This window comes from Phyllopteryx taeniolatus, chromosome 12 (assembly GCF_024500385.1).
Source record: "Phyllopteryx taeniolatus isolate TA_2022b chromosome 12, UOR_Ptae_1.2, whole genome shotgun sequence".
Classification (NCBI taxonomy): Eukaryota; Metazoa; Chordata; class Actinopteri; order Syngnathiformes; family Syngnathidae; genus Phyllopteryx; species Phyllopteryx taeniolatus.
The window spans coordinates 23168037-23194506 of record NC_084513.1 but is presented as its reverse complement, the minus strand read 5'-3'; the positions used below and the strand labels follow the sequence as shown (position 1 = coordinate 23194506).

The 26470-nt window shown below is 44.4% G+C and overlaps 1 protein-coding gene across 12 annotated transcripts in view; it reads right to left on the bottom strand.

The window, feature by feature from the left end:
- The window catches only part of nalcn (sodium leak channel, non-selective), a 45258-nt gene extending 19086 nt beyond the window's left edge, over positions 1-26172 (bottom strand). For 6 of the 12 annotated variants that reach the window (XR_009791139.1, XM_061792587.1, XM_061792588.1 and 3 more), the window contains exons 1-16: positions 26036-26172; positions 23151-23251; positions 21379-21519; positions 20803-20985; positions 18500-18583; positions 18263-18402; positions 18041-18169; positions 14577-14728; positions 14336-14478; positions 14135-14239; positions 13035-13121; positions 7315-7446; positions 6542-6709; positions 3075-3266; positions 1719-1856; positions 918-992 (exon numbers count right to left, since the gene is read on the bottom strand). Coding sequence is in view for 11 of the 12 variants with exons in the window: in XM_061792587.1 (XP_061648571.1) it covers positions 918-992; positions 1719-1856; positions 3075-3266; positions 6542-6709; positions 7315-7446; positions 13035-13121; positions 14135-14239; positions 14336-14478; positions 14577-14728; positions 18041-18169; positions 18263-18402; positions 18500-18583; positions 20803-20985; positions 21379-21519; positions 23151-23251; positions 26036-26057 (1992 nt within the window). In the remaining variant the exon portion in view is untranslated. Of the gene's footprint in view, positions 1-917; positions 993-1718; positions 1857-3074; positions 3267-6541; positions 6710-7314; positions 7447-13034; positions 13122-14134; positions 14240-14335; positions 14479-14576; positions 14729-18040; positions 18183-18262; positions 18403-18499; positions 18584-20802; positions 20986-21378; positions 21523-22882; positions 22945-23011; positions 23101-23150; positions 23252-25654; positions 25942-26035 lie in introns of those variants that run through there. The other 6 variants (XM_061792590.1, XM_061792593.1, XM_061792591.1 and 3 more) reach the window with 6 other exon arrangements.
- Between the last annotated feature and the right edge of the window lie 298 nt (positions 26173-26470).

Here is a 26470-nt window from a genome sequence, read left to right as displayed (position 1 = left end):
CAACCTGGCGAAACTACGACAGAGATCGATCGCAGCAAATCGTACATTGAAATAAACTCACGCAAACTTCGCACAGACACACTTAAAATAAATACATCAAGTTTGGAGAAAAAAACTAAACGTAATACCTCAAAAAAATTATACTTAACATCTTGTAATGGACTTCATTTTTGCTATTTTTGATTATGATCTTTTCATAATTAAAAAATCCCAGAAACACACTGGGAAAGTTAACTGTAATTAGCTATTATTCACACACACACACATATTAATGAATGAACTGCTGAGCGCATCGACGGAAACCTTTCAAGTGTGGCGTCTTACCGAAACATGTGGAAAACGAAAGATGATCTCACGTTCCAGAAGATGCCGATCTCATCGCTCCACGACATCGAGTGTGTCTATGTTCATGTTGCGGGGCGCGACTGGACTTACGTTTTCCACCTCTTCTTGCCGTTTCAGTGCATTTCTCCAGAACACTACGACTAAAATTTCACTCTCCCTCGATACGAGCTGTCATCTCCTGTTACCATTGTTTCATATGATTCCAGAATGTACAAATAAAGGCCTTCCACGATCTTGACTCATTTATTTTCGCGCTCGCGACCAGCTTCAATTTTCTAGTTGAGGAGAATAATTTGCACATGAGCCTCGAAGCGTCGATTGAAGTGGACACTGTTGTGTCTGCGCAGGTGTGTGCGTTGTACGACGGCTAATTAGCTCTGCCCGCTGGCTCAATCAAGCCTCTGGAGATGAGGAAAGGCCGAGAGAGGACATTATTCAGTCCCGTCACTCTTACCGAGCTGGCACCGGAGAAGCACTTCGATAAAATATTGCAGTGAATGGCAAATGGCAATGAGAATACAGTGTGTGTTATGTTGGTGCTCATTTGGTACAAATGTGATCAAGTTCCTTACCTGCTTGAGCTTTTTCAAGTCTTCATCGAGCTCAAGATTGTCCAATATAACTGCCACAAAAAGACTGAGCAGAATCTGGAAAGCCACACAGGAGGAGGAAGTTCAGTAAACGCGCGATGTATATTTTGAAAAGCACAATCGGCCTTGGTAATTCATGCCCGAGCATGCGGTACATCATGAGTCCACCTGCAAAGAAAAAAAGGCTCAAGAAGAAAAGACGCAGGAAGTCTGCCATTTTGCTTTGAAGTGGCCATTTGGGGTCATTTTGCCCATTCGCAGGGGTCCTTCAAAATAATGAATTGGATTTGCTGCTCGCTCGCTCCCTCCCAAAGACGTCCTGTCCGTCTGGGATGAGGAGCCGTGAGTCATCGGGACGCTTCCCGATATTAGCGGCACTTCTCACGTCTGCTGCTGATTGGCTGGAAAGCTTGAGCGAGCATAACGGGCGATCATGCGCCAACTCATCAAATGCATTAAGATAAGAAAACAATTCATGTAGCTTTTACTGCTTCCAAATGATGTTCACTCAAATCAAATGTCACCACGGTTTCCCGATGGTAATGTTATTTTGACTGAATCTGCTTTAGTGGACAGTTTTTTTACAGTTAAGAATTTACTGTAATACTTGGAATGTTAGATTAAAATATTATTCAGTATCAAAATATCACCTCCATTTTAGCCACAGTACATATCATATGTATATATATATATATATATGTATACTGTATACACTGTACCCACAATACTGAGTATTTGCAGTGTCGTCAACTTCAAATAACGGCAGCACATGAAGTGTCTTACCAGGGTAGCAAAGAGATGGTAGAGGATGAAGTAAATGGCCACGACTGGAGCCCACATGTGACCCACTGCTACCAGGGTCTGGTCCATGACGTCCACCCAGCCCTCCTGTGTCAAGATCTGGAACATGGACATGAACGCCTACAGGGAAGGAAAACGAGGCAGAAGGTGAGAGTGTGAAGAGGCTGCAGGGCAACACAAGCCGAAGATGCTTCTCGCGAACCCCCTTTCTCCACGCCGCCATTGTGAGATTTAGAAACATAATCATCGGCCGCGCACAGAGGTCAGAGGAAGCTAGGACACCGACGCACGCCTGCGCTTTCTCTTTTTTCGCCGACAAATAGCATCCTCACCGTCCCGCTCGTCGCATTCTTACTCCCACAGTCCAATCATTGCAAATAATGACACAACCTACACGTCTGCCAGCAGAGGAGCGATACTAACGTGACAAACGTGTGGGTGTGAGGCACAAGACTTGAGTGGCTTCTGTTCATCAGCAACCCGCTGTGTGAAGCCAAATTCAAAACAAAACTCTTCATTAAAAGCGCAGCGACCTCTCTTATCGGTTAACGCAACAGCGGCGCCGTCGTTAGCCTCGGAGTGTCCGCGAACTCAATTGTCCGCATGACCTCGGGCATTTTCTGATGGACGGAAATTGACAGACTGGTTGACTTTCTCCACAGAATGACATCACAGCCTCCGACATTTCAGATGGGCAAGTTCAACTTCGTCAGACCAAACGTACAAGTCCCGTATTCCTGAATTTGCTTTCATTGCAATTTTACAAAAATAAAGTCAGAATTACGAGAACAAAGTCGAAATATGCAAAAAAAACAAAAAAAACACTCACCTTATGAAATATCCATAATTAAAAGATGTTGTAATGTCATGAGACTCTAAGTGTTAATTACAACAAAAGGACCAAAATTATTACAAGTATAACGTAATAATGATAAGAATGAAGTTAAAATAGTTAAAAAAACAAAGTTTGGATTTTACCAGAAAAAAAAATCATAAATTGTGAGAATAAATGTTGTAATATTACAGGAATAACGTTATAATTACAAGAATGAAGTCAAAATATTGAAAAAGTTAGAATGAGTTATTCTTGTAAAAGTGCAATTTTACATGAATATAATAATGAAAGTTTTATGGAGAAAAAGTCCCAATTTTGCTCGAATAAAGTCATCGTGTGATGTTTTAATAACAAGGTCAGAATGCTTTTTTTTAATTTTAGAAGATAAAGAATCCCAATTCTGTGTTCCTGGAGATTTCAGAGGCATGCGTTCCCGTCTTGGGGGTTGAGCAAACGAGCGGGGGGGGGGGGGGGGGGGGGGGCTCGGGGGAAATGCTCCGTACCCTGGGGAAGGTGGTGAAGCGGTCCAGGTCTTCCACAAAGCAGAACATCTGCAGACTGATGGCCGACATGACGATGAGGAGGCTGGCTGTGAACACCACCAGGCTGCCTAATTTTTTACCTGGTCCAAATATCTTGTAGACAAAGTCTTCTAATGCTGGGGAGATCTTTATCAAACGTACCACTCGAAGGACCTTCGGAGGAAAAAGATCATGCGTCTTAAATGTAAACAAAGAAAATGAAGTGCTTGTGGAACGTTGTTTGAGGACTATGCAGTATACGTCCACAAACTGCAGTTTAAAACAGCATAAAAACTAAATCAAAACAAAAGCAAAACAATCTCGAGAGAAAGCAGTGCGCCGTCATCCAACCCATTCATTGTTTACGTGCATGCGTGTGTACAAACAGACTGCAACAACATCACACTACCAAAACTCCCATTTATTTCGACTAGTCTTAAACACCATAAATGTTCCAAGAATCCAATAACCGCATCCACCTTAACAGCTTGGTGGCAAAATTCTGAATCGACAGGATCTCAATTAGCTCCCGTTGTGGCATAATCCAGATTTCGAAATGAATAATATACCCCTTCATTTTAGTACATGGGAACAACATGGAATTAACCGTGACTGAACAATAATGTTTCTAGGACACGTGATGAACTGTCATACAACATACTTGGCGACTTAAGCATAATTGACCTCCCTAATAAATCATGACTTGTCACTTGTTAGCGACCGCGAAGAAAACAATTCTATTAAACTGGAAAAACAAACAAGCTATTCACATCAATCGGTGGCAAAATGTCATCATAGAATATATTGCGTCAGAAAAAAATATCAGCAGAAGGAAAAAAATCAATGCCACATATACGTAGATAGCTGGTCACCTTTCCTCAACATGCTAAATCTCCACTCTTGATTCCTTTGCCGGAGTAGGGTGCCATCTGACATTTGACAATAGCAAGACTATTTTCACAAGTGCGAAAGTAAAGTCGAGGTTGTTGTTGTTGTTTTGTTATTATTCAAATGATTTCTTTTTCTTTTCATACATTTATTTGAGATGGCTTTGCATGGTGAAAAGACACACGCATGCTGTGGGGATCTTCTGAATGTTGCATTGTTGGAGATAATGTAATGATTCACTTCTCTCATCCTGTTTACAATTAGTGCTTTGTCTTTTGTCTTTGTTTCTCTCTACCTTCTAGGAACTTTGTTGTGTTCGACTGATCAAGTCTGATTCTCAATAAAGCTCGATTATAACACCACAGCGGAAGCTTGAGAACTCCACTGGGACACAGCAAAACTGTTCCGGCAAAAAAAAGGGGTACAGATTTTCTATTCTGCTGTTTGTTTTTCCTGCTGGGTCTGATTGAGGTCCGCTCTTATTTGTCTTCAGCGGATGACACGCGTGAGCCACTATTTGAGGAAATATCAATTCGACTACAGATCAGTTGTCGCAATGTTTGGACAGCAAACCAGCAGGTGGCTTCACAGAAGATTGACGCATTTGGCTTTAAATATGCAGCTTTTTCTTCCAAATGGGTGCATTTTAAATGATAGATAAACTGTGTTTTCCTGCTATCGATCAGAAGCTATACGTTAGACTCAGACAATGGCATCCGTGTAACGGAAGAATGCTCCTGACCCCTCCGCGCAAGACGTCGAAATGATTTGCATGAAATGTCATTTGCGTGATGTATCGTAACACATTGTCACCGTCACAGACATCCGATTCATTTGGAATCAATATTAGCCGGAAGTCAGCACACCCCCTCGCCCCCACCGCTCGAAAGGTCCGAGAACCATGCAGCGCCCTGCCTTTCTGAATGAATCAGACCCACTGAGCTGTTGACTCACGTCGCTAGTGAAGCCTTTGCAATTCCGAGCACACGCAGACGAGAGGGCTCCGTTGGCTGATTAAAAATCATTCTACGCCGTGTCAAAGCGGATAAGTGAGGCCGGAGAAGCATGTGACATTTTGTACGGACTGAAAGCGCATTTGGTAAGGCGCTCAATTGGTTACACGGAAACCGGAGAGGAAGAATCGCATATCGCAAAGCATTTAGCCTCGTGCTGTTGCCGTGGCATATTTGTAATCGCTGCCAGAAATGTAAGCTTAATCACTTGTGACTGAATTCCAGCGTGTCACTTCTGGGACCGAAAGTAGGCGGAGTTAAGTCCACAACTTGCAACGACCGACGTGTGAATGAGGCAGTCGTTCGTGATCATTAGTGGGGATTATTTTGAGGCGTCCGAATATCATTTCTTCCCTCGTGTATTCAGGACTGCCGATGTACGGGAGGTCGTTCGAGTGATAACGAATTTGATTTGTACAAGCGTTGGGCATGTGACGCTCGCCACAATGCGACAAAGCACCAGAGCGATCCGGGCTTACGTTTGTAACTAAGTGTTTCTCTGGCAACAACTGAGATACTCATACGATACTTTAGTCCTTAGAATGGCATTTCCATGTCATTTGCTGCGTGTGAGGATGTGTTGGTTTATCTAAACACAAACACAAACACAAATCTGTTTCATGCAGCCATTTTTGAAAAGGGCTTATTAACCACCGCGTGAGAATACGCGTGATGAGTACGGACGGCAGCCGTCGGGAGCGAGCCAGAAAGGCGCGAGGGCAGCTTGTACGGTCAGGGTTCATTAAAGACCCATCAAGAAGACCTTCCGTCCACCCCCGCGTCCGATTTTGTACGAGCTTTTCATCGTCGGCTTACCTCCGCCGAGGTCAAAGGTTTAAGCACCACGCACTAAACATTTCCCTGTAAATCCTCACCTGAACACCTGAACGGGTGTTCATCGAGGCTACAGGCTTGGAATGAGCTGTGTAAAAGCACACAATGCAACACATGATACATGATACACACACACACACACACACACACACAACTGGCCCAAGAAACAAAAGGTGCGCACACATTCGCCGTCCCGCCTGTGTTGCGGCTCCGATTCTACTTCAGAAGGCGGAAAATTGATAGGTTGACTTTCTCCCCATTCGGACAGAACGGCAAAATGGGGGAAAAGGAGCAAAAATGCCCCCCCCCCAAAAAAATTGGTACTGCCTGCGTAAGGGGATTTGGCTATGCCAAGACTACGGTGAGAAGTTTAACAAACGATATGCGCTCCCCTTAGATGTTGAAAGCAAACGAGCGTTGTATTCGTCAAATCAGAAGCGGTTGCTGACGTCGCCGTACATCTCATGACCCGATTGGAGGAAGCTGCGTCGGCTGTGTCGACATGCTCTACAGACATGACAATGTCCAGTTTCAGTGACAAATAAATACAAGCTGTACTCGTCTGATGCGCCAATTTTGCGGAAAGGCGGTGCAACTGGAGCTCGTGTTAAAGCGAGGTCCCAACAACGGCTCGGATGTTTGCTGAATGTCTTCAAGATATTTTCCGACGCGGCGGCCTGTTCAAGATCTGAGTATGTGTGCATGAAGTCTAACCTGGAAATAGGTGAACTGGGAGTGGTAGAGATCCGGGTAGATGTGCAGCGTGGTGCCCACCACCAGCAACAATTCAAACTTGTGCAGGGAGGAGCTGAAGTAGCCGCTAAAGCCCAGACACCAGATCTTCAGAAGAGCTTCCAGGTCAAACAGAACAGTAAAGGCCACCTAGAATCCAACAAACACACAAGCTTGCTTTCAGTCACTCGTACCAACGTACCAAGCGAGAGAGCCAATCCCAAGTGTTGTCTTTAGAAGGAGGAAGTGAAAAAAAACTAATCGGAGCTTTTGCGGCTATTTTTCAATTGTAATCATGAAAATTTCCAAAAGCAACTGTAATTTCATTACACATTTTCTCCCAGCAATGTAATGGATTACAGTGACATACATTTTGTAATTAAAATGACATAATAATGACATGTTACTCCCCAACACCGCTGAGAGGTTCTGTCGTTTAGTGACTCAAATATATTAAAAGACCAAATCCCTTCGAAATTCTCATTAATTATCACACGTGAATACAAACGCAGTCGTATGGACTATTTACAAGCCTGGGTCCTCCCTATATCCCATAATAGTTGCATAATGTGAGCGGCGTGGACATAATTGACCCCCGAGCATTTAGCTGCAGAAAAACAATCTTAGAACGGAATTGGTGGGCCCGTTACTTGTATTGTACAAGAATACAAATCTGAGTCTCGAATGACGATGAAATGATTCAGCTGGCAGTGGCACTGATGATTACAAATGAACACAAATAATAATAACCTTACCTCTGCCAGGTAAAACTCATCATAATGCCTGCGGTGGTTCTCGCCTTTGTAGTAGTTGCTCGCGGCGACGATCACGTCAACGGCAACCATACTCAAGATGAACATGTGGAACACAGATGAGCGCATCAGTTGCTGTGGAAACAAATGCAACAACTGTCATTTGACTTTGTCTTTCATTGAAATTCAAGTTTGGCCTTTTATGCCATCCGGCCTAACAACGCTAATAATATATGATCTAATACACAAAGGATCCATATGCCGTCCATACGCTATGGCGTGTAGCGGGAAACGTGTAGCGAAGGCACGCCGCGGGAAGACTCGAAGCAATCAGGAGGCCGGACGACAAAAATCAGTCTGCATTCACACCGGCGGAAACAAGAGGAGAAAGGGCCAATCACTGTGTGTTATTTCTCGTGGGGGCGCGCCGTGGAATTGAACGCCTACAACAACATCACAAAGATGGAAACATTGGGGGACACAAATAAAAAGTGATGGAGAACACACACGCACACACGGTGCTCGTTTAGAAAAAAAGGGCGCCACTCTGCCTGTGTGTTGGTTGGGAAACAATTGAACAGATGCGATCGCAACCTCGGATGGACTGCGTGAGTGTGGCAAGAGGGGAACAGCTTGAGAGTGGGTTGGAATGGCTCACCCGAAAAAAAACCCAAAACAAAAAAGTGAGCTGGGCATTAGGAATGTTGGAAACAAGCGAAAGATGAGAGGAAGATGAGAAGGGACGGGACTGCCGCCACCAATCCACCTACGACAACCTCGTCGATTCCCTTTTAGGATGCTTTTCACTTCATTAACATCACAATATTCTCCGTTTCAAGTTTGTAAGTTTATAACAACATATTGAAAAACAATGATCTCCATTATCCTTCAAAGGACACCTCTCCCATTCGCATTGTTTTGAAGAGCAACAAAGACAAAAGCTAATCACTTTCTCTTTATTGTAAACCTATAATCCACAACCATTTTGGGGGGGATTAAAAGAAGTCATTTTCACACAAACCGCGACAAAAGCGGATGACAGACTGCTGATGAAGCCATCGGTGCCAAACATCGTAGACACAATGTCATGACACAAATGTACTATTCGCAGTTGGTTTATTTTTGGAGGAAAACGCAGACTCACGCAGAGGTTCGGCTGACTGAGATCGGACACGACAAAACAGTTTGACATTTCCAGGAGCCATGGGTCTTTTGGCTGAAACGAACGTGTGCGCGTTCGAATGTGTGCCCGCTAAGACGACGGTGGGGCGGGGTCTCGTCTGCACGTCCAGCTCAAAGGGCAAGCTTTTTCTCTTGCCTTTATTTGCCTCCATAAACTGGCAAAATGTGCTCCACCCCACCAGATGATGTTGACCGCGCGAAGGCCGCAACTTTGCAACGCATTCCACTCCAGTCTCGTCGCTTTCTTCGTCGCCTCATAACCGACAATGTAGCCCAAAATATGCATATTATACATGCGATTTGGTCTCAGGAGTGCAGTGTATTGTTCATCGCACATGGTCTCGTGTGCTGTTGTATCATGATTGCGCATTAGATTTTCAATGTGAAACACTATTTTGGTCAGGAAAATACTGAAAATACACTGAGAGTGGCAATTGTAGCAAATCAATAATATCATATGATATACTGCAAATTGAATTCATCCTTTCAAGCTGTTACCGTAGAACCTTTATTTAGTCTACAGGCGATGTTTTAAAATTCCTAACTGCCATGCAGCCACTGTAAAAGAATGAACTACATAAAACCCCCAAAAAGTACAACTTCTTAGCAGCTCAGAAACTTTGCGGTGCTTTGTCAGTTTTGTACTGTTTAAGAACTCGTACGCTCAACTAATTCATTAATTCCATTGCTCCTCCGGTGTCACCGCAGCATTTACGTTGAGCGTCACGTTTTTGCTCCCCGAGCCCTCGTAATAAAATGGGTTCAATTGCAGCTTCCAACTGGAAACAGTGTCATCCGCCACACTTTTTGTTTTTGTGTGTCTGCGGCGCTCTCTGTCCCTGCAAATCGTCCCGTCGGCCACAATGTTCAGTGTTAGCCGTGTGTTGCTCTTCTCGCTAAGTGTCTCACTTTTCAAGCGGTCGTGTGTTTAGCGTGTATGTGTGTGTGTTGTACTGCACCGAGTGCTTCAAAGTCCCCGCCAGAGGCAACGCACAAAAACCAAGTCCATCAAACCAGCGACAGTGGGTTTCGCACTAGCAGACCGATAGCGGAGGTTATTTATGCCTGTGAATATTCTCATTCATCCAGGGCACTTCATTGGTCGCACGCGAACTTGTCTGTTTGTCTTAGAAGACGTTTCTTCGCCTGTCATCCGAGCAGACTTCATCAGTTCATGCAGCAGTTAGGACGCGTCCTAAGTAACTACTAAGCCTACTAAGACAAACAGAACAGTCCCGTTGGGATGGATTCAATGCCCTGAGGGTTATCTATTTACATTCTAAACATTAGCTGTGTTCTTGTTGATTGTTCATCGCTGATCTATGCTTTGTCAATTCAGTGTTCCGTCGGCCGTCTCCTCAGCGACGACAACAACACAACTGGGGCGCGTTCATAAAAAGTGTCCCGATGTAATTTACTGTTACTAATCGTATCATCTGGAGGGTTTGGATGAAATGCCTGGAAGATTTCCCATGGCTTGGAGCGCAGAAGCGGGCTCATGTAGACCGGTGGCTTCATCGTCGCGCTCCGTCTGTTGGCGCACGAGAACAAACGCTCTCGTGTGCCTCGACGAGGGACAAGTGCGGCGCGTGTCGCACGAAGCCACCGGACGGCTGCTCGCCGAAACCTGTGCCACTTCGCTTTGAAGCCACCCGGCTTCACCTGATCGCTCTCTTCGATCACCTACACTGTGACACTCCATGAGAGACACCGGCACAATAGAATCCAATAGGAAAGCTGCACAAAAAAAGGTTGGCCTTTATAAAGATCGAAAATGCCCTGTTATGATTGTTGCTGTCAATGAGGTATACATGGTATATCTATTCGGTACGGCTATTTGAATACATATTAGCGAACGACTGCGGGAGATATTAAGGCTCAATTGATAATGTATTGCGTGCAGTTGCCATCGAGAGATGACAAAGCCTCTCTCCAAATGTTCTCCTGTTTCCATGTCATGAGCCTCTCGTGTTGCCAAAAACACAAGACTTTTCATTTCAGTGCAGTGCCGTTCAACCTTGATGGAACAAAAACACATTTACATGACCTGAAATCTATCTTAATTGCCGCTCTCCTATTTCGACTCTGCTATTACTATTCTTGTGTGCTGCTGTATTCTATTCTAGCGCTCTCTCACGGCGTCAATCACAACGGAGCAGAGATGCATTTGGTTGTCATATTTGAGCACAGCATGCCGTTCATAGCGGAACGTTATTGAGTGGAGCGCTGTCGGTAAAACCTTTGCCGGGTTGGCAGTCGATCAAAGTAGTAGCGAGCAACGGACAGGCCGAGCTCGGGGTCTGAATAATATCCGCTGCGCTTTGCCGCCATTTCCTCTTCCTGTCTGGTGCGCACATTCAGTGGGCCGTGGCTGATTCCAGTCTGGATGGAATAAACAGCCTCAATCACATTCGCCGACACTCCGACCGTGTCACTTCTTGTTCATTTCCGCCCTGTTTCGTGCTCCGACTTTCACCTCGCTATGTTCTCATGGTTTTTTCTTTTTCTTCTTCTCGTTGTCACGCTTGATAACGCTGAGATTCATTTCCTCTTTCATCATTTTGATTTCGATATTCCCGATGAGGTGACACGTAGCAACTTAGCCACTTGCCGTACAGGGCCATCGACAAAGTTCCTTTGCTCACTGCTAAAAAGAACAATAGTGATTGATGATCCATCACCATGACGATAATTATTGCCGTACCATGAACATCTCTGGAGGCAGGCAGAGCGGAACGCGAGCTCGCACCTGGCTGCTCCCGCATTCTGGAGCTCCAAGCGGAAAGTCCGAGTTTGGCCAGGGTTTGAGAGAATAGCTGGTATCCCTCATTTATCAAGATATTACAACAACGGCGTTATTGCGGGTTTTTTTTTGTTGAGAGGATCAACGTTCCTTCAAGCATTTAACTCGAACACATCTTCTCACATGGTCCTTCTAGCCCTGGATTTTGCAGTCATCAACATGAGCAAGCTCTTTTAGCATGAGCGGCTGACGGTAGTCGTGATAGCACGTGGCGTCTTCATATTTGGCCTGGCCGCTCAGTAATGTGGCAGAAGTCCAATTGTGTTGAAGGCAAAAATGTTTATTTGTTACTATTCAAATTAAATAAGGCTATTTTTGCAATTGGGGAACAGTTCAAAACGTTAAACTGTTACTTCAAACATTCCCTGTGCAGTAAAAAGCGGTTGAACGACTCTGGAACAGATTCATTCAATTTCCATTGATTTCTTTGGGGGGAAATTGCGATCGAATCATCGTCACGTGATCAAGCGCGGGGTGTTTGCGGCGTGCTTTGCGGTACGACTCGCCATTGTTCCCGGGGTGCGTGGCTGCAGGGCGGGCAGCTCACACGGGCACAGTGATGCTGACAAGCCGACCATTTGGATATCCCGCTTGACTTTTTGTAGGATTTCCCACGAAATTCTCTGGAGAGCGCGTCGCTGCGGGTGATCCATTTAATGGAGCGGAAGGCTCAGAGGGACGTCAGCCGTGTTTATCCCTCCGGTTATCCGCATCTAAATCCTCCCTCCAAGTGATGACGGTGCTCTGGAGGGGACGCACTTCATATTTCACATGCGATATTTCCTCTATTTTTAAATTCCGTCCTCAGCCCATTTGTGCGTTGACGCTCTCAAAGCCGCACGCTCAAGTCGGCGGTCTCTGGCGGCGTGAGGCCAGCCCTTTGCCGCAGAGGTCCGGCCGCTAGCTGTGTTCAGCTTATCTCCAAAGCGCCGCCGTTTGCATCACGCTGACCGCGAGGCCGCCGGCTGCGTGCTGCCTCGTCAACACGTCCTTTAAAAGTCATTCATCGCTGCAGCTACGTCATTAGCGCAAATCTATATCGTAAATTCAATGAGGCACAGAAGAGATGCATGTTAGGGCCGACCATTGCAGATTAACATGACCTCGCGCTGGGATATTATTGTCATATATTATCGACGATACGGCGATAGTAAATGGTAAAATGGTAAATGGACTCTACTTTACCTACACTATCACTCACACACACACACACACACACATCCATACGCCAATGGGCGGCTGCTGCCACGCAAGGCGCTGCCGGGCAAAGTTACAAACTTCTACAAATACTGCTTTTCTCTGGCTATTTATTATTACAGCCAAAAAATATAGTCCATTAAAAAGCTGATCTGACACAAATGTGCCAAGGCCGTCCTATTTGACAGCAGGGATGTGCACTGAAAGATGATCAGTGCTTTGTCTTTGTATTTTACACATTTCACAGGCAAATTCCTCCACCTGATTTTGTGACCAGCCGAATGTTCAAACAGAATGTAATAAAACGTTAAATGCGCCATGCTCAGCGAACACGGGGAAAATACTGCATATTCCCATCACAATAAAAAGTAAAAGGTTGCAACTGCAAAGTCACAATACCTGATGCTATATCGATCCCGTGAGAAAGAAAACAATTAGTGTCAAGTGTCATTTTATGAACAACCTGAACTCTATCTGAAATTTTAGAGGAGTGCTTTTAAGGGACTCTAACGTTATTCCACGAGTGCGCTTGCGGATTCACCTGGAGGCAGGCAGGCGCTCGGCCATGCGGTTTGTTGACGTCCACGGCTACGAGTTGCCATCCGCCGGCGGAATCTTCGTGGAACATCTGCGCCACAAGGACACCCCCCCCCCCAAATAATCAATCAATCAATTACAGTTGACAAAAATACATACCTTGAAAAGCAAAGAAAAACATTCAAACACAATCGCAAACTCTTTGGCTACATTTTCCCCAAAAAAACATTCGCCAAAAGAGCCGACGGCGTCACAAGCACACACTCACAGGATGAGAGCTGAAATAAATAGTTGATGAGAACAACAAAATCAAAGTGAAACCCCTGAAACATTTGAATGCACAGCCTAAGTTCAAATGTATTTGCTCAACTCCAGATGGGGGAATGTTTCTATTGAGGGCACCGGAACGTGAAAAATCGATTCAGTAACTTTTTCAGCAAAACTTCAACCGGTGTGACTGGACTGAAATAAATTCCTGCATACTGGCCAGTCCAGGTGAAATTTCCTAGATTCCTCTTTTTCCTAATGTACCTAATTGGTATTGCTTTGCAATAAAACAAAGGAGAGACCAGCAACGTATTGTTATGTGTATTATTTCAGCTATGGTTTTAATGGTTCGGCCATTGAGATGTTAAATCGGTGTTTGAATGATGAAGCGGTCTTTGGGAAACAATTTCAAGTGTAAGGGGCGGTGGGTGCCCCCAGTCCTCCGGCACCCACCGCCCCACCAGCCCGGGACGAAACTTGCCACCGTGGCAGACGGGGCGGCACCACATCTCTGGAATGCCCTCCTTGAGGGCTCCACCGAACGGGGAGATGTTCGAAAAGGGGCTCAAAACATTTCCATTGAAACACTTTTTAAACTCCATTCCTAACACCTAAGCTCCCAAGTGTTTTGTTTTGTTTTTTACACTATCCAGCAGTTTCCTGTAACTTCGAATGCTTTTAATATGTTTTTTTCTCTGAAATGTAAAGTGCATTACAAATACATTTATTGGTATTATTATGGGGGAGAAGGCCACTATTCGAGGAAGTCAGTGGATACACAACGCGTGGTCAATACCGGATGACAACGGTGAGCTTTCTTCCGACATATCACTGTACCTGTGTGGTCGCCGTGGATGTGGTGCTACTCCTGGAGCCCCACATCTGCTGAAATTGAACTCGGATTTCAGCAAAGGTTTCGATGATGACGGCAATGAACACGTTCTGTTAAAAGTTAAGCGACATCGTGGAACACCACGGAAGGTCAATTAAGGTCCATTTCCGAGTGAGAGAAAATGAAGAGGTACGCAAAGCTCTAACCTTCACGAGCCACGCCAGGAAGAAAATGAGAGTGATAAAATAGAAGTAGGAGCGCCAGCGAGGGAAACTGTCAATTGCTCGGTACATGAGGAACACCCAACCCTCCTGAGAGGCAGCCTCGTACACAGTAAAGATGCTTGTCCCTGGAAGAAGACACAAAATGGACACAAATGGTCGTTATGAGGAGCTTTGTTTGCTCAGTTTGCTTTGTTTCGGAAAATTACTTAGGACGTGACTTTACCCAGCTCATTGAAGCCGCTGTAGCCAAGTTCCTGCCTGCTGAGGCCCAGTTCTTCTAGGTCCATACACTTGAAGCCCAGAGGACACTGGTAGCCCTCGCCATCGGGGGAGCAGTGGGTGTCCGGGATGGCCAAGCTATTCCAAGTCACATTGCTAAACAAATGAAATCACAGCAATAACAAAAAAACTGCAGAGGGTTGGCGGTGACCGCAATGTTTCCCACCCGACGTCTGGAATCTACTCTCGCATACGGGGACAAAAGCACGACCGCGTAGTTTTTCTACCTCGTGAAAGTCTGCTTTCTGCTGAGCTTTCTTCATGTTACTTTCATTGAAGATCGTCCATGTGAATACGTTATTCTGAGGGAGGCTCGAATGAAAGTTAATTCCTTCAAATTGTCTGCCCAGACATTCATCTCAATTATTCACTAAGGGCGAGGGGATCCAAAAGGGATTCACATTTTGCGCCATCACACCGGGCAACCAAAGTCTTGGCGGTGAAATGAGATAACGCTAATTGAACATGAGCAATGTGTCTTATCAAAGACATTGCCTTTCTTGATGACAAAACAGGGAAGAGATCAATCCCCAAATGTGACATCAAATATGGTTATGTTAATAATGATAATTCAACGAGTCAGATGGGGGAGGGGGGAACAGCACGGTTCCGTGATGAGGAATTAGTCATCACATTTGATGAAACCAGAAAAGAGTTGTTACAGATTTGCATGATGGGACATGTAAGGACTTCTCAAAGACACCTGATATACTCAAAACACAACGCTACGACGTTCTTTTGAATGTTTCCCATTCAAAAGAACTGCAACGCCCCGATTGTCGCACACTTTGCAAGATGATCGTCGGGAGCCGCAGGCTAGCTGCCAGAGGCTAATTGCCAAACGCAAGCTGCTAGAGGCTAACGGCTAACGGCTAGCTTCTACATGTGTTTTCACTCATCTACAATTGTTATATTGATTTTGTGTTTTAGTGTTTGCGCTATTTGCGCAAGTTGATTTACAGCGTCAAATTCTTTCGATGCTTGTGTGACAGGTAATTTGCTTCTTTTGAGAATAAACTCATTTTTCTTTATTACACTTACATTTCATACATTTACAGTATTAACTTATTTTTACACTTGCATGACCGCTAAATAGCAGTATTGATTTCTTTTTAGAGGTGCAACCATTAATCAATTCATTGACAACTAATTGATTATCAAATTAACGACCACTATTTTGATAATCAAGTAATCGTTTGGAGACTTTGTTTCACTTAAAATTGTCTGAAACCTAGGAATTTCAAGCCTCTTAACAGTATTAACAACGATATGTATTATAATAATAACAAAGCAGTACAAAATAATAATTATATTTAATACAATAATAAAGCCGACTGATTATTTTTGTGTTTCATCAAAGCAAGACATTGAGTAAGAATATTTTCTTTTACTTTAGAAAGGAATTACCAACATTTTTGCTCATCTTCTGACATCTTACGGCCCAAACCGGTAACTGAATCATAATCAATTTATGTCTGTGAATTTTTGCACACTGTTTTTTTTTTGTGTTTGTTTTTTTTTTAAATAAAGGGATGGACATTTAAAGATTTGTAATCCAATTCATTGATTGATTGAAAAAATATGATTATTATTATTAAAATATTTGTTTTTGCACTGGCGTGATGGTTGAGTCACAGTGTTAACCTTCTTTAATTCAGTGCGCTGTTAACTTCTTATGAATCAGTTGAACATGTAACAAAAATGGAATGAGGAACACCTGTGGCATTAAGAGTTTTTAACAGTTTGGGAGCGTCAATAATAAAGTGGTTACTCCTTCACTTGCGTGGCCGTGAATCTACACCTTTTTCTTCTGGGTGACTGCACAGTTAATAAAGATTTTATGACAGTGACTCTGAACAGATGAACTCAATTTCCTTTATTTCCTATGTGGAAAACAAATTGTTTTGAAGGAGGTGGACCAGACATTTCTGTTTTTTATGTTTGAAATAAGCCTACGATAATAACTGCCCCGCGCAATTCATGAGAGGAAGTGAAATAGCAGGTGAAACGTCGACATCCACAAGATCCTCCTTTTGTTAACAAATCCGACAGCCTTTTCATCTCAAATCCGTATCCCCGGGTATATTATTCCCAATTTGTGTGCAAAGCTGTCAAGCTTTGACTTTGGCACAAGGACATGTCGCAGTTCATAGATAAGACACATCTGTTCTCTCTGACATATTTTAAAGCGCACGTTGGGTTTGGGTGGAGCGTGGGCGGGGGGGGGGGGATCACATCAGACACGCTGTTTTTAGGTCGGCATATTCGGTGAGCTGAAGTCTGTCTTGCACGTGATGGTCAACGGGTCCCGAGGGCGCGTGGGAACAAACGGGGAGTAGCTGGTGAGGATGAACGAGCTTCATCCAAACGGCGTAGGGCGTCCAATTCCTTTGAACGCTTGCTGGCCAAAATGGTGAATACGATATAGTACATGTGGAAGATTGCACATCTCTGTGGAGTTGAACATACATCCTCATTATGATCAATGTCATTCTAATCATGCTGCACTGAATTGCGCAGCAATTGTTAAATTTCATTTAACACGTTACATTTTACCAAAATATATTCAAAATAGCTAGGTACAGTTTGGAATGTCTCCAATGCAGGACGAAAAAAGGTTTATTTTATTCTGTTCTAATCTCAAAAGATGCACACCAGTAAACGAGTATTTTCCTTATTGTGGCGATGTCATTTTAACATCCTTGATTTAAGGATTCCGCATCATTTTTAACGATAATGGCCTTAAGTATCTCCCTTACACTGCAAACATATTCATACATGATGTCGCTCATATTAGAAAGCAGTGCCGTTCTACACCACTGAGAACGACAGTGAAATAGCTTGTCAATTTATCAAGGCTTTTATGACGGCAGTTTGACTCTGGCATGGTTATTTTTAGTTGCATTATTTTCTGTGGCGCTTGGAGCTTTCGCTGTACTACCAAAATAATAAACCCATCTTGGACAACGAATACATCTCCAATACAGAGGGTTTAGGATGCACTTTCGTTCCAACATGGTGATGTAAGCTGAATCTGGGCCTAAATTGGAACGCTCCTTGGTCTATCATGCACGCAATACTAGAGTCATAATTACAGTGCATATTTGTATGACCAACACCAAACCAATGAAAAACATGAGGTGAGGTGTTGCCTGTGCTCGTCTTCTCGTGCTGACTTGTGACCACGTATTCTTAAGCCACTGCGCAAATGAGTTCACTGTGCGCCGTTTGTAACCTCATAAACTGGAAGCCCCTGTGTGCGCCAATCCAAGTGAAGTGCTCATGCTTGCAAAGACCACCATTTGGAAGTCTTCCATAGGATCTCTTGGATTGGATCGGTTAGATGAGCGCAAATGCGCAGTCAACTTTGGAAAGAAATGTCGTGAATGGAGGCGAAGTGTTAATTACCCTTTTTGTGTGTCATTGGTAACGCAGTGATGGTTGAAGGTTCCAAACATCTGCACACCCAGAATCCCATAAAGCAAGAGAAAGAACAGCAGGAAGATGGACACACTCCAGATCTGCTCCCCAGAGCGCCTGCCAACAACAACTATTTAGAAAATCACATTTTTGTGGCCTAGTTTTGATGCGCAATCAATGTTGGTAAAAATAAAACGCTCGGTTTTATACTTAAGAATGTTAGTGATGCGGGAGCGAGGAAGCTCAAAGCGGAAGTAGATCCTGAAGGCCCGGATCATAATGAGCGCTCTGGGGATTCTCAGCATCCCCCATGGAGACATCTGATCCACCAGCTCCGCTATCTCAAACACCTTTAAAAACAGAGAGAGGCGGACGGCCTTAAGTAAAGCTCGACAAGCAAATTCCAGGCGGTAAAAAACTACAAGAAGAGTAAATGTCGCAATATACCTGCAACACCAGGGACACCCAGATGAAAAACACCATGAATCCATCAAACATGCACCAGCGATCTTTCACATAAGAGTTATCCCCCTGTGCAGAAAGGAGGAGGAAATGGCAACGGGAAAAAATCAACAGTTAACACTCCAAAAGAAGAATGTAACACTTTTAATGATGACAAGCAGCCCACGGCTTTCCTTTGTGCCACACGCAGACACACACGCACGCACGCAGTATCGCCGCTGTCATAAAAAATTGTCCAGGAGCTCGTCAGGAATTAAGAGCAAGCCCATACAGCATCAAAACAACATCCTCAAGCAACACGCAGATGTGCAAGAGTGACAAAAAGTCATTTGGAGAACTTTTTTTTTTTTTTTAATTTCGAAAAATCGCCGTCTTCGCCCATTCTCTCAGGATTGGGAAATTTGAACGACAAGCCACAAATCGCGTCACGACAGCCAATCGGCTTTGAGAACGGGCAGCAGCACACCGTCTTCGGGTGCGAGCGCGCAGACGACCCGCTGAAGACCGCAAAGTTGGGAGGAGCATTGAATGTGTGTTTAGCAATAACTTGGCCAATAAAGCCCATTCTGATACCTAACAGCTATGTAGATAAGGACAAGATGAATCTAAATAGCCTAAAAATAAGCAGTCTTCACTCAATAGGTTTGTCTTTACCAAATCCTAATACCAATTCTTTTTTGGGACTCGCCCACATAACGGGAGAAAACATACACCCAAAAAACCACAACAGGTAGATAGAGTCCCCGACATGTAAATCTTCAGAATTTCCGCGTTCCGCCCGTGCGGGCAAATGAGAAGCAACCTGTTCCCGACACGATAAGCCGAGGAAAACGACAAAAGCCCCGAGGTATAAACAAAGTGAAATGTCAAGGGGACATTGGATGCAGACGGAGAAAGGCTGCAAAATAACAGGGCGTGCTCAGAAAAATACCATAACAAACCAACAAAAGCATGCAATGACTTGTTTGTTCATACAAAGTGCAGATTTAATACTTTCAAGTGTATCATTGCGATTACATTAAATCAAGTTTGAAAGACAATCATGATTTTTTTTTTTTTTTAATAAAAGAAGGATTTGGTACGGCTTCGATGCTGATTTCAACCAATGGGAAGTCAAACTGTGTCCTCATCTGCCTCCTTGTTTATGCTTAATTGTTCACAATTTTCTGGCTCCCTGAGAACAACAAAGTTTACGATGGCATTTTCCTGAATTCTTATATTTACAATAAATAATGTATCTTTGTTCCTCTATTTATGCCAGTGAGGCATAGTGACAGACAGAACAAATGAATGGTCTTCTATTAGATGGCAGAAAGTCAATACGTAATCCACTTTGTGACATTTTTGTTTTTGTTGGTGTTTTGTTCCGTGAGATTTTTCAATTGTAAAATATGTTCCTTGGCTCCAGAAAGGTTGGAAATCACTGCTCTAGTCACACCGTGCATTCTAATCGGTCAGGTCAAACCAACATTACAACAGGACACAAATAATGGGGGCTAACTTACTGTCATCAAATGACTTTATTTGTAATTAAATTACTTCAACTTTAGAGCATGATTCGGCAGAGCGCCTGCATGTTTACGCACAACCGTTAGTGCTAGCACTAGCTTGCTAGGCTACATAACGTTTTTGTTGCCTGCTTGCGAGCCGTATCGTATTCAAAGTACGGGACCATACTTCAAGCAAGCCTTAAACCGACGTCCTCTCCTGTCCCGAGCACCGGTGACCACTAACACGTTTTTCCCCATTTTGTTCTTATAATACACACGACGCGATCCATTGTTGTTGTTGTCGCCATGGTAACGAGTGTATCGGGTCGCATTTGAGTTGACAAGATAAAGCCCAATGATGGTCAAAAACGGGATGCGGTGCTATCGGAATACGAGATTTTATTGCAGTAGTCTGACATGGTGCAATCGTGAAAGAGCAAATTTGTCTTGTAGTCTGATCCGGGGATTACTTGTTGTCTGTCTCAGACGCGTTGTCTGTTCCAAACCACCGCCGGATATTTACAGTACTACGTCGAAAGACACGCGACAAGGCTAAAAATAAACTAGCTTTTGGATTCAAATTTACTGTGCACGATGGCGACGCGGAGTCAATGTCTTTTGCGGACATTGGTCGGATCGGCGAATTATGACATTAGAGCCGATCAGCCGATCGGCATAAAATGCTAATTATCGTCCGATACCGATCAGGCCGATAAAATCGGCGTAACGTCTAGTCTGCTACCGTACAATGTTCATCAGGATAGCAAGATGCTGTACAATGTTCAATAGACATGCTACCTTGATGATTCCCCTGATGTGCATCTTGGCGATCATCTCGGCCGTGTAGAGGAACATGAGCAGCGTGTCCAGCGTGAAGGTCACATACTGCAGGGGCGGGTAGTGCTCAAATGTCTTGGGGGTGTTCATGCACACCGAGATGACGCTGATGATGGCGCAGGCTCGCAGCAGGGTGTGCACCCACTACACGACGTTGAGAAAGGAATTGCGCTTTCTTAGCTTGGTTGAGTTGTACATTAAAAATGGAAATTGACACAGCTAACTCACCCGAAATAAAGTAGTTCATACGGTATATTTCCAAAATTTGAAAACGCCGATACGTGACAGGATCGATGTCAGGCATCTTAAAATTAGTCTTACAGTCGTTTATAATACAGTGCTTAACTCCTCTTTACACTTGAATGACAGTTAAGCATGTTAGCTTGTTAACGGAAACAATGGCAATACAGTTAATAAAGATTTCCTGTAGAAGCTTATTTTGTATTGTTTTTCCCGTATTAGAACAACTTGGCAGTCAGCCAGGCTCGCGGAACAGTTTATGTTCGGCTCCGGACGAGTCAACAAAAGTGCACTCACTGCTTTGTTGATCCAGAAGATGTCGGCGCTGTCTGCGAGAGTCTCATCAGGCCCGAAGTCGGTCATGGGCTGGGTCTCGACCCTGGAGCTTTGTTTCCTCTTCAGCATGCTGGGGCTTGCCGTGCTATACAGAGAGTGGATCTGACAGAGAGAGCGGGCAGACCACACAGTGACCAAAGCGACACCTGGGAGACCACAACTTTCTGGAAGCCCATAGCAAATATTTGGGATGAGGTACTTTATTTTATTCAAGTGGAGCCAGCGAAGTCATTCCATCAACCGATAGAGCTACCTCCTGGTGTTTATTAGAGCAGATGCCACTACTTGAGGAAATGCGGGAATTATTGTTGTTTTATGTTAAGAAACAAATTGCCGGACTTGAACTGCCAGAACAGAGTTGTCTTTCGAAACCTGATGCATGATACTATCGTGTTACACGACAAAGCACACATGGGACACATGACCGGAGCATGTCCATCAACTTACCATGTGACGAGATCACGCGTCATCATCATCATCGCCATGCAACACGAGTATAAATAAGCAAGTGTGCACTTGGGGCCACAGTCTCCCGTTGCGTACGTCAGAAAAGGCGCACTTTTCTGGCTGCGCGCATTCTCCTGTCCACTCAAAACTGTCACTCATGCCAGGCACACGCTGTGGGTGCGGTCAACCAGAACATGTGGGCGTTCCCTGCGCCCATTCTCCCGTGGACTGAAGCGCTTTTTCTTTTCCTCTTCCGCACTCCCGAGGCTGTAGTAAGTGCAACACGAACACATATTGCACGTTTTAATTCAGTTACCTGCCCCCTTGACGGTGCGGGACACACCTGGACCATAAAGCTCGTTTATGCTCATCGCTGCCCACGAATTGCACAACAGCCGCAATGTGTCCCTGCCACGTTACGCCGACGACAGAACATCAACATATCGTATTCATTGGAGAGAAATACCGATTTGAGAAATGTACCAAAGCGACTGAGAAAAACTGTAATTTACTTTTATTGGATTTATTTCATACAGATAAAAAAAAAAACACACACATGCACTCCTTCAAAGTGTAGTGTGTTAGACGGAGCTGTGCGCACGTCCCACGACGACCCATCTGCTACGGAAGGTCTTTTGATATTTTAAGTGTGCTATATTTTCCAACTGGATTTCTATGGCAATCAAAAGTTTCAAGAAAACTTAATGGTCCATGGTCCACGCCTCTTTGGCGGTTGTGCACATATTTTCGGTTTAGGCACGGAGGTTGTGTCAGAAGTCTGGATGGGAGAATGTGCGTTAGCCGAAAGCTGCGGAAGTCAGGCGCAAAAAAAAAAAAGGGAGATTAAGGCCCTAATTGCATCTTTTAAATTCAGCGTGTATGTGTGTAGAGTGGATACAAAAAGGTGTGTTGACTTTTTAAATCCACTGCGCAAAGTGAAAGAAAGGTGTGTACAGGCTGTGTGAACATATGAACAGAAGAAGAAACGACACTCTGAATGGAGACAAAGCGCACATACCAAAGGGAAAAGTAAAGCTGAAATTGCTCCAGCACTGCACATAACATGCGATCAGGCATACCCTGCAAATAACACACAACAGTTAGTCAACATCATGGCTTATATGGCGTACATTTACACTATACGCACATCTACAGTACGCTCAGAGAGACAGGAATGCCCACCACATCTGACATCAAGGCATATATGCGACAGGCTCTGTAAATGGGTGAGCGAGTGTGGAGGAGGCAGACGGGGTGGACGAGAAGGCAAAGTGGGCGGGACTCACTGTGAGGCTCCTCATTGGTGCGTTCATCCCCAGGGCACAGAGAGGGGGGAGGGACCAGCCGGAGAGAGAGGAGATGCAAAAAGCAAGAGCGTCCTCGGGGCCTGGAGCAGTCCGTGGTGGGCAAACGACAAAATGTATCAAACACGTGATGCCTTCAAACGGGTACCGTTTGGAGTTCAAGCCATTGAAACGAAACAAAAAAAGATGACGGTAACACCTCCCACAAGTGTTTTTCTTTTAGTGTGGTTACAAAGGTGCAATTAGAGGCGAGGGGGGAAAAAAACGTGTGACAAAAAACACATTGTTACAACGGAAAGACACGCACACGCACATGGAGAATGGTCTGCCTGCGCAGGAAAATAAAAATTCAATAAACTACACGTTTAGTGGAACAAAGGAGATACTAAAACTTCGCAACAGTTTCTGATAGGCAATGAGTTTCATTTTCTTATTGTTGCAATTATACAGTAATATGCTTCTCTTTATACTAGACTTGCACTATACACGGTACACAACGGTTAGGAAGACAAGGAAGTCACTAAAGATGCTTCCCAAATTGGAAGGACCTAAAAGTTGACAAATTGGGAAAACCGCCACAATTTCAGAAAACAAAAAAATGTCAAGGATTAACCGCAACAGGTGTGTGTTGCTTTTGTACCGTTAGCATAGCTGTCCCGGCTGCTCAGTGCGCTAGGACAATTTATCAAGTTTAGCACCGAGTGTCCCCAATAAGCAAAACCAAATCTCAGCAAGATGACAGCAAAGTCAAGCCTTCCCCTTGTTTGTCTTCCCATTTAAATTGCACTCACATTTAGAAACAATTAGAGCGTGTGATTATTGCACTTAACTTATAGCGATGTGAGAAAGAGTGACAAGAAAATCACAGGGCCTGGCTGCTATTATGTGCTGAGAAGTGCAATTAACTTTCCATTTGGGGAGAGAGGACATGTTCCTCGCAGGCAGGATGCAATCACATTAATTGGACGTCTTGATGCGAGTGGAGGATTCTTGTTTCTCCACTTTTGCACGTGTTCATAGCAACAAACGGTAGAATGTAAATCTTGGACTGTCCGCCGAAGTTGATATGAAAATATTGTGTTCCTTCCCAACATGTGAGGGGATGCGCCTCAAAAGTACCGCAAGACGTCAGCATATTGCACGAGGTGAAAGTGGTACACTCTGCCCTGGCTGCTCAGTATCGTGAGAATGATTTTATTTAATAAGGGGAAAAAACTAGTTGCCTCTCCTTGTTAAATCATGAAGTTAACTGTGGTTAACTGAAGGTTTTGGAAAGCTGAGTTTCATCCCGTTTAGCGCCAGACTTGGTGAATCGAGAAATCATTGGCTACAAGCGCCACCGTACAATTAGGGAACAAATAAGAAACAAGGTGGAAAAGGTTACAAAGTCATGGCCGAGGTGTTCGGACTCCAGCGAACCACCGTCAGAGCCGTTATCCACAAATGGGAAAAAAAACTTGAAACGGTGGTTAACCTCGTGACGGTCTGGCAACGCCGATGCGTCGCCGCATGTGTCGAGCTCAGAGCGCCAAACCCGTACCGCTTTGGGAAAAAGTCGCGTGGCAGATACAGCCGCCGTATCGCTCATAGCCGTCACTGCACGCCGCCTCGCCAAACTGTGTTGACAAGGACGCGCCACTGCCGAAAGAATCGCGGAATCTTTTGAAGCGCAATTCTTCCCTCCAAGTCATTGTGACGTGGAGCCCGAAAGAAAAAGAAAGCTTTCCGCCGTGCGGGACCATTTTGGTCTTATATTTATTGCTTGTTTTCATGTCCTTGTTTCATCCTCTCAGTTTCCGCTTGATCTATCGGAATTCAAATCCATTTCAAAGTGACTGTAGTCTAAATGATACATTGACTTTTCTGAAGGTTAAAAGTTCCATTTGCTCGAAGCGAACTGTCCGAAAAGCACCTCCTCAGCACGGAGAAGTCACCAATCCGCCGAGAATCAACACAGGTGTGCGGACATTTTGAAACTTCTTTATTAATAATTAATAAAAACAATTTTAAATGTGGCTATTTCATTTTGGAATTTCAGGAAATTTCTGTACTTCCAGATAGTTCGGAATTTTATGTGCTTTGACAAGCAGAAAGGTTTGTACAGCAAATGTTGAGATAAGTAGTTTTGTGTATTTATCAATTGAATGGCGAAATATATGTAAGCCTCTTTCGGTTGTCTTTAAAAAAAAAAATTGTCACACAAGCCCCATCAGTGCCGAGAGAGTGTAAAATATGACATTGCCTGCGCAGTTAATATTGTGTTTGTTTGGTTTTTTTTTTTTTTTTTTTTATGGTGACAGACACATTTGTTTGTGCCGTATTTTTAATTGAAATTAGTTTAAAAAAAAGGCTCCAATGTACAGAAGAAAACATGAATGTGTGAACACATAGAGTATATAACATACTTGTAGTGCGACTAGTCCAATAAGAAAATGGCAGAACGGTGCAATTTTGTTCAAAGCAAAATAATAGAATTGAGTTATGACCTCAAATCATATCAGCATCCACGTTAGCATCACTAGCAAACATCCAGGCAGGGCAGCGGCATAATCGTCGCAACATCCGCAAAGATGCACACGACACGTTCAGGAAAAGCGCGTCCACATCGCGTCCATCTGGATCGCTAGATCAAGGTTACCATGGAAACGCCGCGTCACCTTGAAAACAAGCCGAGCGCCACACGGATATCAAGTGCTCGGCAAAGGCCGTCCGAACATGTGGAACCGGCCGCGGCCGAACAAAACGCGTCGAGGCCCGCGAGGCGCATCGCTCACATGCTCCACTTCCGGTGCACTGCGAGCTAGCGAGAGCGCCGCCGCGCACTTCTCGCAAACGCCACATTTTCCAAGCACACAAATTGAACTTACAGCGGCGGCTTCGTGCCCTCATCGAGCGCGTCGCATCTTCTCCGTCACGTCAGCTGTTTTCCTCCTGTGTGCGTGCGTGCGTGCGTGCGTGCGCGCGTCCGTGCGAGCGTGGGTGCGTGCGTGCGCGCGCGCGCAGCCTGCAATCTCATCAGCAGCAGCCGCGAGAGGCGCGCCGCCGTCTCCATGGTAACGCAGGACCAGGAACCTCAAAGTCCACACTCCTCATACAATTGGTCAAAGCATGATTTATGTACTAATGTTTTTTGTTTTGTGAGTGGGAACGGCAATATTGTCATTTTGTGGTTTTGTTTTCCATCCTCGACTAATAATGTTACATTTGAGTGGGGATTCTAATAAGTGCCAAATGATTATTGCCGTGGATTTTCCCGACTTTGCCACCGCTATCACCACCTTGCAGTTATAGGAAATATAACG